Genomic DNA, 19,889 nt, shown 5'->3' with positions numbered 1-19,889 from the left:
TGATCATGAGCATCCCTCACCTGCTGTCTGCAGGACACAGAGCCACTGCTGCTTCTCAGCAACAAGTCACCTAGAGCTGCATCCTAATGACAAACCTTAAATTGCCATTTGGGATCTTGCCCTAAATTGTCTTTTCCTCGAGCACCGAGGGCTTACAGGTCCAGGAGGCAGCTGCCAGTCCCTCGGGTTGCCTGACCCATACTGACCCACGGGACACACACGGCCCACAGCCCCAAAACCACTCTGCTTTCTGCCCCATGCGGTGAGAAAGAAGGTGAAACCAGGCAGGGACCGCACCTAAATCTCCCTTCCTCTGCAACCCTCCCTTTCCTCACCTCGCTGCCGGCTGCTGGCCAGGACGTGGAGCCAGCTGGGTCCTGTGGCCGAGCTCCGCGCCGTGTTTACCCTCCCTTTCCCTTTGTTTTTTCCTCTCCTCCTGTCATTGCCACCCTGGAGGAAGAGAGGGAGAGGCCGTGCTCACACGCTCCGTTAACCCGCGCTGTGATTCTCCCCCTGATGCCTTTGGGAACGGCTCCAGCACGCTGACGGAGCGCTGCGGGTGCCGCCTCGGGATCACCTTCTCCTGCAGATTCCAGCTGTTGGATGAGCATTTCACCACTCGGCTCTCTGCACTCCACGATGATGCTGCCGGGAGCCCTGCGCTGCCTCGTGCTCCTCTCCCTGCTCAGGGAGGGCATCAGTGAGGTCAGGAGGTACTACATTGGGGCCGTGGAGACCACCTGGGACTACGTGCACAGCCAGCTGCTCTCCACACTGCAGGCACCTGTGGGGTAAAGCTCTTTCTGTTGCCATTCTACACAGGGCTACTGGCTTACATGGGTCTGGGTGGGTGTACATGGGGCAGAGCAGGAAATCCCTAAGTGCCATCCCTTTGGGACGGGATAAAGCTGCAGGGAGAGCACAGAGCTGCCCTGCTTTGCTTTAACACCTTGTGCTTGTGATGTGCTGGGAGCTGGGAGCTGCCTTTCCAGCTGCACTTTCTCTCACCCCTGCTCTCTATCTCAGCTGCTTTGGGGAGATAGAAGCAGAGGTGGAACTCCATTGCCCTCTGCTCTGGGAGCAGTGTTCCCACGCTGCAGCTCACAGCATGAAGGCTCTGTGCTGTGCCTGTCCTCACTTTCTAGCTCTTAATCTCTGCCTGAACTGCATTGCTGGGGCTGAGGCTTTTTCCTTTAGGGAATGAATAGAATTTCGAGTGTTTGGGCATAAAAAGGTGTTGGTATGCAGCAAGAGGAGGGAGGAAGGCATGGTGGCTTTGCCTAAGTGCTTTGCAGTGGGAAGAAGTGGCTGTTGTGTTGTTTGAGCATTGAGATGGTGGTATTTGGAGACAGAAAGCTGTGTGTCCTCTCACTGGATGGGCTCTCTGAGCCTGGGGTGGGGAGTGGAGCTGAGAGATGCACCACGGTGGGTCCATCTGTACCCCTTGGAGGTGCTGTGGGGGGGGTCGAGCTGGTGTCTGCTCTGTTTGCTTGTGTGATACTGATGGGATGAGTGTTTGGAGCTGATGGGAAGCCAAAGCTGTGGGTGGTAGGGGGCTCTGCCCCATGCTGCTCCACCAACACCCCTGTACACCCCTGTCAAGCTGCTCCCAGGCATGAGTCTTTCCTCACCGATGAGAGAAGAAGAGGGACACAGGAAAATACCCAAAGTGCAGAGAAAGGGCAAGCAAAGGAGAGCCATGAGCCTCTGAGCTGTGCCCCACACATCTCTTACTCCACTGCTTCTCCCTCATGGGATCAGCACTCCGCAGCATCCCTGGGAGTGCACCTCCAGGAGGACACCTGCTGTTGCTGTGACCCACCGGGCTGAGCTGCTTTCACCTTCCCAATGAGTTCTATTTCTCCTCTTCCTCCCAAGCACGAGCACAGTGGCCCCGGGGGTCCCAGCTCCGGCTCTGCGCTGCCGGCCACGTAGCACCGACCTGTCTGAGCGCTCCGGCAGCACGGGGTGTTGCCTTTGGCCGTCTCCTGGCTCCCAGAGATAGTGCTGCTAACAATGCCGCTCGGCCGAGCCAGGAACCTCTCTGCTCCTCGGCCGCCCCGGGGTAGGAAGTCGGCTGGGACTGAAGTGCGGGGAGCTGCCAAAGCGCTCCGGCCACACGTCCCTGCGCTCAGAGCGGCCCTTTCGGTCCGTGCAGTGGTTCTGTCACCCTGGCTGGGATCCCGTGCTGAACCGTGGAGCCTCAGATCTCAGAGAGAGCTCCATGCTGGGCTTTTCGAGAGATGACTGAGGATCCAGCCCCGGGGCGGGCAAGGAAGGGTCTCCCGACAGCAGTGTGGGGGCGAATGCATTGCGCTGTCCTCAGTTTCTGAGTCAGTCTGGCTCCTTCCTCTTCCCCTCGAGGAATAGTCAGGCAGGGAACTGCTGCTGGGCTCAGACCTTGCTGTTTCTTCAGTGGAAAGAGAACACCACCTGGTCTTTGCTCCAAACAAAGCAGGGCTGGAGGCGGTCTGTCCGCTTACTGGAAATGGGCTCAGTGCTGGGGCTGGGGCTGATAAGCAGCCTCTGAAATCCCTGGAGAGAGGAGCGGCTTTGTTATCCTGATCAACGTGCTGGACTACTTCTGGAAAATGAATTTGTGAAGCTGCTTACAGATCGAAAGTGGCCAGTGGAGATAAGTGGGGTGTGAATTACACTCAGGCATCCTTCATCCTCCAGCTCCAAGGAGTGTTTTCTCAGGGTCTGGCTGGAAATGCCACTTTGGGCAGAGAAGAAAGGCATGTAGGGATGTTGCCCTGCAGTTTCTCCGAGGGAAGCTGAGGAGGAGGGAAAATGGCACACATACAGGTGCTGGGGATGTACAGAGCACAGGGGGCTGTGGGGCAGAGCAGCCCTGTATGGCACTGTGCCATGCACCACCGTGTCTTCTTCCCCTGTGATGAATGCCACGACATTAATCACTGCCACGTCGGCATCCGTGAGCTGAGAAAATCCTTTCCAAACACACCTGTGGTTGTCATCAAACAGAAAGGATGCGACAGTGAGCAATCCCAGGCGGGAAAGGGAGGAAGAGGATGGCTGCAGCTGGTCCATATACTCAGCTTTTCCTTCCTCCTGCAGTGTGTCAGGGCCCCAGGAACCACAGCCCACTACGCCCGGTGCCCTCCCAAGGTACAGGAAGGCAGTGTTTGTGGAGTACCTCGATGCATCCTTCACACAGCCCAAGCCCAAGCCAGCGTGGATGGGTAAGAAACACCTACGATATGCTGAGCCCAGTGGCCAGACTCATGGTGGATGCTGGTGAAGGCCATCAGCTCCTCATCCAGCAATAGGATCTCGGGGCCCGTGGGTGGTTATGCCAGCCCTGCTGCTTGACCTCATCATTTTTCCCCTCCAGGTCTCCTGGGTCCCACCATCCGTGCAGAAGTCTATGACACAGTGGTCATCACCTTTAAAAACCTGGCATCCCACCCCTACAACCTCCATGCTGTTGGGGTGTCCTACTGGAAGGCATCAGAAGGTAAGTTGGGCAACAGCCATGTGCTGCACCTCCTGCTCTGTGCCTGCCTCCCAGGAGGGGGCACGTCCCTCACCAGCATGGAACTAGATGATCACTGAGATACCTTCCAACCCAAGCTGTTCTATGATTCTATGACCCTGCTGCCCACCTACTCCAAGAGAAAGGGCTGGCACAGAGTTGGCTTATCTTGGGGAATAGCAAGACAATGCTCAGCCCAAGGCGAGCCTGTATCGATTAGAGAGGTAATATGTTGGTTAAACCTAAGATTGAATGCTTAGGACCAGTAGGACCATGTATCCTCCAGCAATGGGGCAGGTGGTGGTGTATGCCCCCAGTAAGCATAGCTCTGCTCACTGCCCTGAAACCAGCCATTGCCTGCAGAAGTTGGGCTAGCTGAGGGCTTGGGGTGGGGAAGAAGCACTTCTGTAGGCTCTTCATGTTGGGGATGATGCTTTGGAGAAACCAGACTGTTATTCTGGCTGCAGGTGCAGGATATGAGGATGAGACCAGCCAGCCAGAGCAGGAGGGTAACAGAGTGGATCCAGGGAAGACGCACACCTACATCTGGGAAATCCAGCAGAACCAAGGCCCCACAGATGGCGACTCCCAGTGCCTGACCCACTCCTACTCCTCCAATGTCAACAGTGTGAAGGACACCAACTCCGGTCTGATTGGAGCCCTGCTTGTGTGCCGGCCTGGTAAGGGCAGCACGGGATGGGGGTGGGCCAGGTACAATCCTGAACTGAGAGGCACAAAAACCAAAGATGCCTTCCAGAGGCTGTGTGGCAGTGGGTCAGTGAGCTGTGCTCAACGGCAGCGCTTTGGGGTTCGGCCCTTTCCCCAAAGAGTCTCTTACTGGTGTGGTAGACAAACACTCAGATTTCCTTGCTGGAGAGAACCTGGTTACTTCTTTTCCTTGTGAGGCTTTAGACTAGAGATAAAATTTTGCCCTGTAGCTGAACCTCATTTATTCATAAGATGAATTTCTATGGAAGCGTAAATGTTTGTCTTTCCTTCAGACCTCCAAGCTATGATCATTTATTGCCAGCCAAGGCACTTTGCCAAACAGGATTTAGTTGGAAGACCTAAAGGGAAGTTTTATCAGCAAGGGGAGAGGCAGAACACCTGAGGCACTGCCTCAGCCACACTAAAGCTGTCCTGTGTCCTGATGAACACGGAGATGACATCTCAACTGTTAACACTCTTTAGGGTGTAAAAAAGTGAACTTGGTGTGGGATTGGCCCTCTATGGCTGAGCAGTCTCCCATAGGTAGTTGTCCAGACCCCTCTGTAGTCACCAGAGAGGAATGAGCACCTGTGGGGTGCGACTCAGCTCCCATGTGCTGTCTGCAGCCCCATGACTCGCCACGAGCAATTCCTCCAGCGACAGAGCGATGTCTAGACAAGCAGTGCAGACAATGGGGATGATGAAGGGGATGGATGAAATGGATGAAACGGGCTCTTCCAGGTGACTAAGTGATGTGAGAGCCAGCAAGGGGAAGGCAAGGCAGAGTGACCTTTTAGAGCCTGCTGGAGGAAGCTACTGCACAGCCACTGGGCTCGGGGGACAGCCTGGTCTTGATTTAACAGCTCTTGGAGGGCAGAAAGCGACTTCCCGTGGGAGATGGGCATGCTACTTGTTGACTTGTAAAGAGACCCATCCCATGTCCTGTTACAGGGACCCTGGTGAGAGATGGGGCGCAGAACACGCAGCAAGACCTCGTGATGCTCTTTGCAGTGTTTGATGAAGGTAACTAAGCTAAGTGAGCTGAGCACATTGGTGTCACTGCATTCAGCCTGCTCTGAGGCATATGCTTTGGCCACGATGTAGGTGCAGCCATTCGGCTCCTACACTGAGCTCCTACATCTCCTTCCTCCATGCTCCAAACTTGCACCCACCACTCATTCTCTTCACATGGGCTGAAGGAGTAACATCTTGTTGTGTGCGGTGCTCAGTGCCACGCTCATGCAAAACCATGGCCAGGCCTGCTATGAACTTCCACCAACCACTACACCCCCTCTGGATTTTGGCTTTCAGACTGTCTCACCAGTGGTGGGAAGGTTGCATTTTTCTTTGGAATACTCTCAAGCAAGAGCTAACTACATCCTCCTCTCTCCACAGGGAAAAGCTGGTACTCGGAGCCCAACTCCCCAGCCCACAACAGGACAGAGCTGCATACCATCAATGGTTACATCAACAGTTCACTGCCCGGTGAGCGCTGCTGTGCTGGGGACAAAGGGGGAAAGTGGCACTTGAAATAGCAGACAGACCATCACATCTCATCTTCTTTACCTTGTCTAGTCAAAGTGAGGCAGGACCTGCTGCCTGTGTTCCAAGTGCAGCTGACCTCCTTGGATTTCTCCAGGAGTGGCACTGGTGGCAAAGTTGCATCTCTTATAGCTAGGCTGGGGGTAGCACAGAGGGCAGGATCCAGCTCTCACTGGCCTGGCTCTGGTAGCACCTCTGTAGTGTTTGGAAAGCTTCTATCAAGGGAAAGCAAAGGCTGTCCATGGTCTCAGTGAATGTAGGAAATGGAAGTTTCTGGTGTTCTTCTGGAAGAGTAATAGAATCACAGAATCGTTCAGGTTGCAAAAAAACACTAAGATCATCTAGTCCAACAGTCAAGAAGATCTAGAGCTGCCTGGTAGTGAGGAATCTCCAAGGGAAACTGGGGAATATCATCAGGAGACACATTACCATCAGCAATCACTCCCTGATGAACCCTTCCCTGAAACTTCCCACCTGGATCTGGCCTTTCTCCAATAAAAGGCAAAAGCTAAACTCCCCTGCATTCCCTGGCATCATGGGCACATGGAGAGCTGAGCAGACCTCATGGTCTTCCCCTCATGAAGGTGCTCACCTTCACCAGCAGCCCCCAGCTGATGGGCAGGTCATGATGGAGAGGTGACAACAGAGAGCTGGTGGCCTCACGACAGAGCCTCCACCCTGTCCCTCCTCTGGCTGCTGGGATCTATTCCAGTCACTTGAGGTGCTCAGTGCTAAAACTGTTTGACTCTGGTTGACTTTGTTTGGCTTCAGCTTCCAGGAACTCATTCTCATTATTCCCTTCCCCATGAGATTACTGAGCTCTTTGGCAAACGGCGATTTCTCTCCAGGAGAATCCTTTTACAAGTCATTTTTTCTCCCATTTCCTAAGTGTGCTCAGGTCTCTGAATCTCTGTGAAGAAGGAATTTTCTCCAGCCTTCAAACCATCCTAGTGACCTCTCTCTGCCCTTTCTGGGGTATTTAAACTCTGCTGAAGACATGCTGGAGCCTTGTCCCAGCTGTCCTGTTGGAGCATCAGGATTGCTGGTGCTATGATCAGACAAATATGTCCCATTTCCCAGCTCCATGCTTCTCAGAATCAGGCTCTGCATCCTTGACACCAAGAGTGTGGGGTTAGGGCTAGGGTTAGGGACATGGAGATGACTGCTGAGTGCTGTCCTTCCCCCTGGCAGGTCTCACGCTGTGCCACAAGAAGCAGGTCCATTGGCATGTGATTGCCTTGGGCACTGGGCCAGAAGTCCACTCCATCTTCTTCGAAGGCCACACGTTCCTGGTGAGGGGCCACCGCCTCAGCAGCCTAGAGATCTCCCCTGCCACGTATCTCACAGCCCAGACCACGCCAGGAACAGCTGGCTCATTTCGGATATTCTGCCAAATGCCGTCCCATCAGCAAGGTAACCTCAGGGCTTAGGGAAAAAGAAGTTCAGGGGACTGGCTGGGCTCTGTGCAGTGCTGTATCTCCAAGGCCATTCCTGTTCAGCCATGTTCCATTGACGTGCAACCTGGTCCCTGGCCAGTATGGCATGGTTGACCATGTGATGGTACATTTGATGGAGATAGCAGCGGAGAGATCATCTCCCAGCAGGGCCTGGGACTTACCTATGCAGGTAAGTCAATGCGGCCCTTCCTATCCAGCTGGCATGGAGGCTGTTGTGAAGGTAGAAGAGTGCCCAGACGAGCTCCAACAGAAGATGGGGCACCCCTCAGACGAGCCAGAGTACATGGATGAACCTGAAGAAGAAGAGGAGGAAGGTTATCACGTCATCCAGGTGCGCTCTTTCGCCAAGAAGGACCCTGTGACGTGGACCCACTACATCGCAGCAGAGGAAATGGACTGGGACTATGCCCCTGTGAAGCCACCATCTCTGGATAGGTGAGAGTGAGCTCCTGTGGCCATGGGGCTGCTCCTCAGGGAGGCAGCTCTGCCAGCTCTTCCCCTTCTCCCCAGAAGTTTGTTTTCCTTCCCTGCACATGGGCCCATGTGCAGCCTAGCTTAGACTTTCTCCAAAGAAGCACTGGACACTCCTCTAAGGCACTGGGGTGTCTTGGGGTGATGCTGTAAGAGCATCTAGGTAGAACAAGATAGAACAAAAGGCAATGGCCTTATGTCATGCCAGGGAAGGTTTAGGTTGGATATTAGGAAAAATTTCTTCTCCGAAAGAAGAAGAGGTGATGCAGCGGCCCTGGGGCTCCTGCACTGCCAGTGAGTATCACTTGCAGTGTTATTCCCCAGTGTGGTGAGATTGCAGGGATGGGTGTCCCACTCCATGCACCAACAGATCCTGGGCAGCTGGTCCTTGGGGAGTGGAGGTCTTGATGAGGTTCTGGCAGCATCCTGCATGTGGCTATTTGCTCCTTCTTGCCTTCAGAAACACCAGCAGACTGTTCCTGGAGGCTGGCCCACAGCGGATCGGTTCAAAGTATAAGAAAGTGATGTTTGTGGAGTATGAGGATGCAACCTTCAAGAAACGCAAGGTGTCATCCCAACCAGGCCAGGGAATTCTGGGGCCTGTCCTAAAGGGTGAGGTTGGAGATCAGTTTAAGGTAAGACAAATTGCTTTCCATGCAGAGATTGGAAAGGGTGCTCTTCCTCCTAACAGCTCTTACTTGCTACTGGTAGCTTTCCAAGAGCTTTGCATTGCTGCTCCCTGCCCCTGTGTGTTTGTGGGCATGGAGGTAGAGGTAACACCTTTGGCAAAGCCCTAAGAGAGCTATTTAGGGAAGTAAATGAAGGGCTTCACGCAGGGAAGTGCTTTGAGGCTGTTGCCTGCTGTGTGTGTGCTGTGCCCTGGTCCTCTGGGGCCTCCTGGATTGACAGAGCCCTTCTGTCTCATATGGAAAGTTAGACTAAGGATAGTAACCTGCCTTTTATAAACCTGACATTTTCATGCCCTCCCAAAATGTGCAACGAGTGGGTACCTCCTGGAAAGATGGGCAGAGCAGATTGGTAGAAAAGCAGTCATTTCTTCTATCCTGCCTCCTGCTTTGTGGTCCTGCACATATCCAGGCTCCTTTTAGGTGCTGGCAGATTCCAATCCCAGTGCACCAGGGTCCAGAACTTCACCCCTACACAGGGCTCACAGCATCCAGACAGAGCTCAACATCCCCAATGGCTGTCTTTGTTTCAGATCGTGTTCAGGAATCTAGCCAGCCGACCATACAACATCTACCCTCATGGCCTCACCAGAGTAAACCCATACCATGCCATGAAGCCCTCACAAGGTAAGGCTGTAGGCAGGCGTTGGGAATTCAGGACATCAGTTGATCAGTGCCATTTTCCTGGGCCAGGAGAGCTTTCTGCAGCCCATGTTAAGATGAGCTGCCCAACTAACCCATCCATCTGGAGGCTTGAAGCCTCCAGACACAGTTCAGGACCTTCGTCTTCAAGCTCCCCCGGACTGCTCAGAGACCAGACAAACCTTCCAGTTTCTGAGGGTCTCAAGGGCTTTCAAAGTCAGGCACATGGCTCTCCATCCTCACTCGACCCAGGGTTGGTCCTGGGTTGGCCCTGGGTTTAAGAAGTTTTCTATGCAACTTGTGCCATCCAGAAACCTTTCTGAGCTCTTTTATGAAGTGGGATAGAGGAGCAGCCTGGAGGAGCAGCCCAGAGCTAACAGACCTGCCCTTGGCTGTGTGTTGGCAGAGAAGGATGTGAAGGACATTCCCATTGGCCCTGGTGAGTCCTTCACCTACAGGTGGAGCATCACAACAGAAGATGGGCCAACGCAGGCGGATCCTCGCTGCCTCACCCGCTTCTACTACAGCTCCATCAGCCCGGTGCAAGACACAGCCTCAGGCCTGATTGGGCCCCTCCTGATCTGCTTCAAGAAATCCATGGACCAGAGAGGAAATCAGGTGGGTACTCCCTCCAGGTGTGGCAGAGAGAGCATCCCATTTCCTCAGCAAGCTGGTGCTTTGTCACTTTAACAGGCTGAAATAACGCTGAGAGGAGAAATACTTGGGTAAAACCAAATGTGACTGTCCTGTTGTCTTCAACCCTAACATCAGTTCCGACCCTCTGCCTTCCTCACTCCTTCTTTCCAATCCCGGATCCTACCTTAGTGTAAAGCAGTGAACGGCTCCCCAGGCACCCAGACCAAGGGGCCGATCTGGACAGACCCCACTCTGGGGCTGATCTGGATGGACCAACAGCATCCCCTTCCCTCTCTGCTCCCAGATAATGTCGGACGACATGAGGCTGGTGCTGTTTTCTGTCTTCGATGAGAACCGCAGTTGGTACCTGGAGGAGAACATCAGGCGGTTCTGCACTGATGCAGCCCATGTGGATACTCAGGACCCCCAGTTTTATGCCTCCAACGTGATGCACAGTGAGTGCAAAGCAGGGAGACCCAAGCTGCTCCCCACCCCAGGGAAAGGGAACCTGCATGGTCTTGACGAACCTCTCATCCCATGCTCTCTTCCAGCTATTAATGGCTTTGTCTTTGACAACCTGCAACTGCAGCTCTGTCTGCATGAAGTCGTGTACTGGTACGTGCTGAGCGTTGGGGCCCAGACAGATTTCCTCTCAGTTTTTTTCTCTGGAAACACATTCAAGCACAACATGGTCTTTGAGGACATCCTCACCCTTTTCCCATTTTCTGGAGAAACTGTTTTCATGAGTGTGGAAAAGCCAGGTGAGTAACATGGGCTATTCTATAAACCATCCCAGCAGGGTGGATGGAGCACTTCCAGCAAGGCCCTGCTGGCCACTGGGACCTGACCACGTTTGGGCAGCCCCTAAAACAGAGGGATGCACAGCAGCAAAGTGAAAGGCAGTGATCAGATTCCTCCGGTGCTGCTCATGGCATCTCATTTACCCACACCACTTATCAAGAACAGCCGCTCCGGCTGCAGAGCAGTCCAAGGAAGGATTTGGGAGTTTGACTCCTTTGAGGTTCGATAATTTCCCCCTGTTCAGCTTTTCTTTTCCCCTCGGCATTTGCAAAGTGGTGCCGTTAACCATTTCCTTCCCAATGGAGGAAGCAGGCTTTACCGTGTGGCTGCACGCTGCTCACCAGCGCTGCGCCAAGCTAAGTCACAGCCAAACACTGCATCCATCCGAGCTCTGCTGATCTGAGGAAGGCCAGTAGCAGATGACAGCTCTCTCCAGCGTCGGAGCTGCGTTATTGCATGCTGCTCGGCGGGGATGTGAGCAAAGCACAGCCTTTCCCTTTGAGTAGGAGAGATGTGATGACTGTGTCTGGGGGAGAAGTGTATCTGCAGGCACCATCGCGTCTTCGGGGGTGGATTACGGTGATGGCTGTGCTGTCATCATCCCGGGGGTGCTGTGGGTTCTCGGTGCGTCACTTCTCATCAGGCCTTGTGGCAAGAAGCACCAGCCCTGCTGATGGTGCTTGTTCATTTCTGATGTCACCTGCAGTCCTGATGGCTCCAAGATCCTCTGGGCTCTGTGAGATCACTAGCATGGCCTAGAGGTGGCCTGAAAATGAGGATCACACTGTCAAGGGATGGGTTGTGGTGGGTTGATGGTTGGACTAGATAATTGTTGTGGTGTTTTCCAACCTTTGTGATTCTATGTAATAATCTATTTGATTCTTTTCTGATTCCTCACTGTGAGGGCTGGTGGTTTCCTTTTGTCTTCCCTTGAGACAGGCATTTGGACACTGGGGTGCATGAATCCTGATTTCAGAGACCGAGGGATGCATGCCAAGTTCACGGTCACGCAGTGCCAGCTTGAGGGAAGTCCTGGTGAGGAAGAGTACGAGGATTATGAAGAGGAAGACTTTGAGCTCCAACCCAGGGGTTTCTCTAAGAGAAAGAAGAAGCTCAGGCCATGTGTGAGCGAGCAGCCCAACAATGTCACCTCTTCCAAAAATGAGACAAGGAAGCCAGCATTGTGCTTGACAGAACCCAGCCATGGGGCCCTGCCACACAATGGCACGAATTCTGGACCCTCTTCCAATGGCACATCAGCATTCCCAGAGAGCCCACATCCAGATGATATTTCCACCTCCCCTCTGCCAGAGATGCACTATGACGTAGTGTCATATGAGTCCTTCCTGGCAGATGAAGAAGAACTGTCAAAAGCCATCAGCCAGGACCAAGGTGCTGGGGCACTCCCATCTGGAAAATACACCAGTGGAGAAGTCCATGGCACTGTGAGCTCAAAAGAAGGTCTGCACCAAAGTAAGCCGGCTCCAGAAGATGCTATGGTGGAAAAGAAGGTGACAAATGTCTTAGAAGTACAGGAGCCAGTAAAAGCAGCAATGGTCCAGGCTGGTGGTACTTTACAGATGCTGGAAACAGAGACTCAAAAACCAACGGCTCACACAAATGATCTGTGGAACAAAACTGTGTTTGCTGCTGGCAAAGGCCCTCTGCAAGGCAGCAGGAGCTCATTTCAACAGGATGACCTGGAGCGCAGTCTGGGACTTCAAGTCACATCATCAGAGGGTGCTGATGTAGCACCCTTAAATCTCCATGAGTCAAGGGAGGCAAGCAATACAGGACGAACGTTAGGCAGCGACAGTAACTCCTCCTTCACACCAGACAGCCCTTTGGGACCCTCAGCCAGGACAGAGGACATCAGAACTTCTCAAAGCCACCGTGCAGAAAGCAATCACTCCTCCAACGAGTTAGACGCCAGACTGAATAAAAGACTTCACAAAGTGGTTTCACAAGGTTTTAATGAATCTTTGGGAGGGGAAAATGTTTCTTTCTCAGACCTACAACCTGTACAAGAACAAATCCTTACAGACATGCAGAATTCTTTGTCTGCAAACAGCAGCATGGAAGAAGCCAAAGGACTTGCCAAAGGCACCTTTGCATACAGCAATGACCTGGAGCCTTCCAGATACTTAACGACAGAAGAAAGGGATGAGTTAATCCTGGAGGCAATGTTTCAGGATGCTACAGCCACTAAGGAGTTGCCAGAGACAGACAGCCTTGTCCTTCCTGAATCAATCACGGCCAATGACACAAGACAGTCCCCAAATGCACTGAGCATGGGTGTCCCCAGCTGGAGACCCCGACAAGCTAGGTCCCTGCAGAGCAGAGGCTTTGACCATGGTCTGGGTCTTCCCAGCCCCACTTCTGGCAGCAGGGAGTCCCTTTCTGTGGGTAATGGAGCAGAGCAGGATCAGCAAAGCAGCTCGCTCCCCACACAGGCAGTGATGGCAGCCAGCAGCTCAGCACTGCAAGATGCTAACAATGCTACAGATGTGGCCTCAAACTGGGACCCAGCCTCACCAGAGGCAGCAGGGCGTGCTGTGGGCTTGCAGAGCCCAGCTTTGTCTGCCATGCAGCCAAGTGGAGGGGCTGCCTGGGGGGATCTGAGGGACAAGCAGGCAGAGGGGAGAAGCCAGTTGGAGGAGGAGACAAATGCTGTGGAGCAACCATATCGAGAGAAGGCCTGGTTCAGTCCCCAGGGTCTGGAAGCCAACGCCACGAAGGACACTGTGCCTGAGAGCAGCTCTGGGCAAAACCCCAATGAAATCCCTACAAAAGTGGCTCCTAAGGAGAACACTTCCCTGCCTCTGAGCAGCCCTGCATTCAACCATAGCACTTTTGAGAAACCAGACAAACACGTGCAGGCCAATACAGATGGACAGCAGATGCTTGGCAGGAAAAATGTTCCTGGAGAAACTGGGAGAGTGGAAGAGCCTGAGGAGGATGGGGAAAGTGGCAGCACAGCGGGGAAGAGGAACCATGCAACAGAGCATGGGGACAGCCTGAACAACGAGACCCTCTCTAGCCTCTTGATGTCAGAATCTAATGTCACAGATTACGATGACTATAGCGAAACAGAGCAGGATTTTGACATCTATGAGGAAAATGAGCATGACCCACGCTCCTTCCAGGGGCAGATACGACAATATTTCATTGCTGCAATAGAGGTGATATGGGAATATGGGAACCAGAGACCTCAGCACTTTCTAAAAGCCACGTAAGTGTTGCTGCCTCTCATGTGTTCCCCTAGAACTGCATGGCATGGCTCTTTATGTAGTCAGCAGCTTGGGATTGGCAGGAGCTCAGGCCTGTGACTACGTGACCCAGTCAGGTAGCCTAGGAGTAGGATGCTCCCAGCACTGCATCCCCAGTAAGAGCTTTGATACCTCCAGAGTCCTTGAGCATCTTTACAAATGGCTCAGGGATGCGCTAGGCTCTGTAGAGCAGATCTGCTCCCCTCATTGCCAGATTGCTCAGCATAGGTGCACGTGGCTGTGCCCTGGGGACAGTGTCACCTTAACTGTTTAACTCCAATCACTCCTGCAGGGACCCCATGAGCGGCAGGAGGAAACCTCTCCGGCAGTACCGCAAAGTGATTTTCCGAGAGTACTTGGATGATGCCTTCACTCAGCCGGCGATGCGGGGAGAGCTGGACGAACACTTGGGCATCCTCGGGCCGTACATCAGGGCAGAAGTTGAAGATACCATCATGGTGAGTTCTGCCTATAAACCCTGACCTCTCCCCTTGGTTGGCACTGCTCACTGAGTGGTAGGATCCTTTAGGGTAAAGGGATTGTAAAAAGGGTAATGAGCTTTTGCTTCCCATCCCCTCTGGTGCAGGTCAAGTTCAAGAACCTTGCCTCGCGGCCCTTCTCCTTCCACTCCTCCCTGCAAGGCTATGAGGAGCTGCAGGGAGGTGAAGCGGTGCAGCCTGGTGAGCTGCGCGAGTACTCCTGGAAGGTGCTGCCCCAGATGGCTCCCACCACACATGAGTTCGACTGCAAGGCCTGGGCTTACTTCTCCAATGTGGACCTGGTGGGTGGAGAATTATTGTCAGCATGTCTGGGTCCTGTATGTGGGGTCAAGGCTTTTCCTATGGTGCTGTGCTTAGAACAGCTGGTGGCTGTGTAGATTCTCAGCTGACTAATATAGTGATGAACTTATGCCCTTCCCTTCCCTTCCCTTCCCTTCCCTTCCCTTCCCTTCCCTTCCCTTCCCTTCCCTTCCCTTCCCTTCCCTTCCCTTCCCTTCCCTTCCCTTCCCTTCCCTTCCCTTCCCTTCCCTTCCCTTCCCTTCCCTTCCCTTCCCTTCCCTTCCCTTCCCCACATTCCAACACAAATTTGTCTTGCAGGAGAAGGATTTGCACTCGGGCCTCATCGGGCCGTTGATCATCTGTCGCCGTGGGGTGCTGAACACTGCTTTCAAGCGGCAGCTGTCCGTGCAGGAGTTCTCCCTGCTCTTCACCATCTTTGATGAGACCAGGAGTTGGTACTTCACAGAGAACATGAGGAGGAACTGCCGCCCACCGTGCCGCATCCAGCTGGACAACCCTGACTTCAGGAGAAACCATTCCTTTCATGGTGAGGAGCTGGCCCTTGCCCTTTCCATCACACAACACATTGGAGTGGAAAGGCTCGTGGGTTCCAGGCCACTCCTGACCGCTGTCTTCTCCAGCCATCAACGGCTACATGGGGGACGCTCTGCCCGGACTGGTGATGGCTCAGCAGCAGCGGATCCGCTGGCACCTCCTGAACATGGGCAGCACTGAAGATATCCATTCTGTCCACTTTCATGGGCAGATCTTCAGCGTTAGGATGAGCCAGGAGTATCGCATGGGAGTCTACAACCTTTATCCTGGTGAGATGCGGCATGTCGTGCACACCCTGGCTGCATGGCTTCATGTCTGCACCCGTTTGGATGTGCTGAGGGACAGCAAGGATGGGGAATGGGTCCGACAGAGTCAGGCTCTGCGTTTGCACAGCATTTGGCACCACTGCATTGTGCTATGACTGGCTAATTCCCTCTGCTCTGCTCTCCATTCCTGGACAGGTGTCTTTGGGACGGTGGAGATGCATCCCTCGCACGCTGGGATCTGGCGGGTGGAGTGCAAAGTGGGGGAGCACCTGCAGGCTGGGATGAGTGCCCTCTTCCTCGTGTACAACCAGGGTGAGTGGCCCCCTTGTCCCCAGAGCAGCATGCTTTGAGCTCTCCCTGTCCCCATAGGTTGTCCAGCCAGCATCCCCTGAGTTCTCATTCAGTTCATATATTGACTTCAGCCCTTGCCAACTATAACACATCCCTGGCAGAGGTCTGTTTGGGGTGAAGGACAGAGACCAGCTTTATTTGGCTGCAAATATTTTCTCCCAGAGCACGTGCCAAGAGGTAAACTGAGGCACAGAGTGCAATGCTGCCCGATGGCAAGTCGCTCTGATGGAAACAACCCTGAGAGCAACTGCCAAGTGCACAGGAAACCTCTGGCTCCACTTCCTCCAGAACAACACATTTCTCTCTCTCTGTAAATGCAGGGGGAAGCAGTTAGCGAGGCTGGTGCTTTATCACACTGTGACAGCCCCTCTCCTCTTCCTAAAGGAGCAGTAAATGTCAGCCAGAAAACATTTCCATAACTTAAAAATCTGCTTAAGATTTCAAAATGCATGTTTTTCCCCAGAAGCATTTGCCATGCAGTGGTGATGCCAAGATGTGACAAGTTGCTAATAATAAGAGCTATTATAAGAGGCAAGCAGCCCTGTGCTCAGCAGAGCAGAAGAGAGACAGGAGTGTTAGGCAGGTTTCCCTTTAGCAACGTGATATTTGTTTTTTAAAGATGCTGCCTAGCAACAAAAAGGCCCAGGGGTGAGACACAGGTGTAAGGAAGAGCCACTTGTCAGCATTGCTGGGAGATAGAGACATGGGGACAGGAGGTCATGGGCTTAGGGATGGGAGAGCAGCACTAGCATGGCCAGCGATTGATGATGGGACCTTTGCTGTGGCCTCTATCAACCAGCCATCCCTGTTTTTCTCCTTGTTTGCCTGCAGATTGCCAGAATGCCCTGGGCATGGCCTCGGGCTACATTGCAGACTCCCAGATCACGGCATCAGGGCAGGAAGGTGAGTTTGGGGTGGTTGTTGGGGCTGGGTCTGATTCAGCACGCACAACACAAAGGTGGTCAAAGCTGGACTTGAGCAAGTCCCCTCCATCCATGCCCAGGTCAGGGTCCCCTGAAGAGACACCAGAAGGTGCCTCCCCATTGCACCAGGGCCGTGTCACCCTGCTTGAAGCTGCTGACCCCTCAGGAGATGGGCGATGCTCAGGGCCCATCCTGCAGGTGAGCAGCTCACCACTTCCTGCTCCTCATCCCTGTGCACGCTCCTTGCAGGTCCATGGGCCCCTAAGCTGGCCAGGCTGCACAACTCCGGCTCCATCAATGCGTGGAGCACTGGTGAAGGCAACCCCTGGATCCAGGTGAGAGGGGATCTGTGGCCATGGGTGCTGCTGGGGGCAGTGCCAGGGCACACACTGTCCGGTGCACCCCGCAGGAGGACCCACGTACTCAGCCATCAGAATTGAACCTTGAATTTCATTCCCAGGTGGACCTTCTACACCTCAAGATCATTCATGGCATAAAGACCCAAGGGGCTCGACAAAGGCTGTCCAGTCTCTACGTCTCTCAGTTTGTTGTTTTCTATAGCCTTGATGGGCAAAGGTGGAAGAAATACAAGGGCAACGCAACCAGCACACAGATGGTGAGCAGGATCAGTGAAAGGACTGATTTAAAAAACAACAACAACTTGGTGAATATATAGAAAGTTCATTTGCATAGACCCTGAGTTTCTCCCCCTCCGTTTCTCAGTGGTTTGCCCTGATTTGCCCCATTCACATTTCTTTGGTCTGAGTCACACTTCAAAACATTCCCTGAGCTGTTGTTCTCTTGCAAGAATGGTGATAAGATACAGAAGCGCCAGACTGAAATGATCTTGTCCATGCTAATCCTTGTCCTGTCTAGCTCGTTCCATCCACAAAACTGCCCCTTTTTAACCCCTTCCCTGCAGATGTTCTTTGCAAATGTGGATGCAACCACAGTGAAAGAAAATCGCTTCAACCCTCCGATCGTAGCCCGTTACATCCGCATCAGCCCCACTCACTACAGCATCCGCACCACGCTGCGCATGGAGCTCATTGGCTGTGATCTCAACAGTAAGTCCCACCTGGGACGCCCAGCACCGGTGCTGGGGGCTGATCCAGATGGCTGCTGAGTGCTCAGATTTGGGATTCCCCTTGTTTCAAGTCCCCTCAGGTGGGAAGGAGTTGGCAGGAGATGGTGTTGGGGGAGCCAAGCTGGAAAAATGGCTTTGTGTCTTTAGAGATAGCAGTAGTAAAAGCACGGCAGTGGGGCCCTTGCCACTTTGTCCTGAAGCACAGGAAACTTTGGGCAGCAGCTGAGCTGATAGCTGAGAAGGTTGCTGCAGATCCTTACAGGTAGCAGCTCTGTGATGGCGCCCCACAGCAGGCAGGCGCACATACACACCAGTTCGTGTGTGTCCAGTGTGTCTCTAGTCATCCTTCCCCTTGAAACGAGTTTGTCCTGGCAGACAAATACTCCAGATTCCCCCTAGATAATATCTCCAGGGAGAAAAGAAGGTAGGAGGAGTGGCAGGTGTCATTTGTCACTGCCCAGCCAGAGCCATGCTGCAAAGGCACTGAGCAGCACAGCAATGGTGCTGCAAAGCACAGGAGATGCTGTGAGCAGGAAAGTGCGTGGAGGGCAGAGGGAGGAGTGTGCAGCTAGGATGCATCTCCATGATGGGTGTCTGTTATCCCTTCTGACAAGTTGCTTCTCTCTTCCAGGCTGCTCCATGCCCCTGGGAATGGAGAGCAAAGGGATCCCTGACCAGCGCATCTCTGCGTCATCCCAGAGCTCCAACATCTTCTCCAACTGGTCACCCTCCCAGGCCCGCCTGCACCTGCAGGGAAGGACCAATGCATGGAGACCAAAGGTAGCCCAGCAAGGAGACCCCAGGCAGGCAGCTGGGGCATGAAACAGGCAGGCTGGGTGCTCACTCCTCTCCTGGCCAGGATACCAGGGTACCTTGAGTAGTGGTTCAGCTACCCATACCAGATGCAGACAGGTTGCCCCCAAGCAGCTCTAACCCTGATGGGGTGGGTGAAGCCCAGGATGGCATGCAGGGTCAGTGTGGCTTCAGCTGCTGGGATCTTTTTTCTCATTGCTGTGGGTGGTGATGCTGAAGAGTAAAGGCAATGTGTCTTTCCTCAGAGCAACAGCCCCAATGAGTGGTTGCAGGTGGACTTTGAAGCAACCAAAAAGGTGACTGCAATCATAACCCAAGGTGCCAAGTCTGTCTTCACTCACATGTTTGTGAAGGAGTTTGCTGTTTCCAGCAGCCAGGATGGTGTCCACTGGAGCCCAGTCCTGCATGATGGCAAGGAGAAGGTAGGCAGAACTGCAGCAGCTCTGGTGCAGCAAACATGCCCACAGCATTTTTGTAACAGCAGCTAACCAAGCTGTGCTTTTTTCCACCCTAAAGAGTTCCCAAGAGGCTCTTGTCCATGTTGGTTGTGCCCTCAAGCCATGGGCTCTCTGCACCAGAGCTCAGCAAAGCAACCAGCACCTCACAGACTCCTCTCTCCTTTCCAGATTTTCAAGGCAAACAGAGATTACACCACCACAGTGCTCAACAGCCTGGAGCCACCGCTCTTTGCCCGCTATGTGAGGATACACCCCCGCCACTGGCACAACCACATCGCCCTGCGGATAGAGTTCCTTGGCTGTGACACCCAGCAGGAGTACTGATGGCAGTGCTGGCCCACGGACCCACATCCAGCAGGACACTGAACTCTCACTGGGGCCGGAGCTGGCCCTGTGTGTCCAGGAGGTGCTGGTGGCATCAGCAGAGGTTTCTCTGCTCCCATTGCTGTGCTAATGGCTCCTGCTGACAGAGAGGACTGTTTGGCATCATTCTCTTCCTGCTCCTCATCTACCCCATGCCTTATAGTCAGACGTAATGCTGAAGAATTAAACAGTAATTTTCCAGTATCTCTGCACTTTCTCCTCTTCTCCAGCCTTGGAGTCTCCAGGGGCTCAGTCAGCGTTACCAGCAGCCAGTAATTAAATAATGAGCCCTAGCAATCCTCGGCTTTGTTTTCCACCAGCACAGCCCTGGAAGAGGCGGTGCAAAGATAAGGGCTGGGGGCAGAGGCCCTGCTCCCCTCCCCAGGGCACATTTCACAACCAGTGGGGATCCGGATGCCTTGCCTAGAGGCAGTGCTTGCACAACTCAACTCAGCACTGGGCTTTGGCCCTCAGTTCCCTTAATCTCCTTCCTATGCTGTGCTGACATGGCTAGATACCACCCTGGGGCTTTTTAGGGCTGGCTGCAGCACTGTTCTCCTTGTTTCTGACTGGAAGAGCTCTG

At 53.6% G+C, this 19,889-nt stretch overlaps 1 protein-coding gene across 1 annotated transcript; it reads left to right on the top strand.

Moving 5' to 3' along the window:
• Window positions 1-366: 366 nt before the first annotated feature.
• F8 (coagulation factor VIII) lies at window positions 367-19,481 on the top strand. The gene is made up of 26 exons (XM_048959838.1): window positions 367-791; window positions 3,082-3,206; window positions 3,359-3,481; window positions 3,967-4,179; window positions 5,159-5,230; window positions 5,603-5,692; window positions 6,941-7,162; window positions 7,404-7,641; window positions 8,138-8,312; window positions 8,897-8,990; window positions 9,412-9,623; window positions 9,946-10,096; window positions 10,193-10,402; window positions 11,382-13,674; window positions 14,004-14,169; window positions 14,298-14,492; window positions 14,809-15,037; window positions 15,132-15,314; window positions 15,507-15,623; window positions 16,494-16,565; window positions 16,835-16,920; window positions 17,046-17,201; window positions 17,508-17,652; window positions 18,304-18,452; window positions 18,731-18,907; window positions 19,112-19,481. The coding sequence occupies exons 1-26, from the start codon at window positions 604-606 to the stop codon at window positions 19,265-19,267; spliced, it is 6,237 nt and encodes a 2,078-aa protein (XP_048815795.1). The 5' UTR covers window positions 367-603; the 3' UTR covers window positions 19,268-19,481.
• The last annotated feature ends 408 nt before the right edge of the window (window positions 19,482-19,889 follow it).

The sequence above is a fragment of the Lagopus muta genome, chromosome 13, assembly GCF_023343835.1.
Source record: "Lagopus muta isolate bLagMut1 chromosome 13, bLagMut1 primary, whole genome shotgun sequence".
Lineage (NCBI taxonomy): Eukaryota > Metazoa > Chordata > Aves > Galliformes > Phasianidae > Lagopus > Lagopus muta.
The sequence above is the reverse complement of the archived record's forward strand: the minus strand, read 5'-3'. Positions and strand labels throughout refer to the sequence as shown.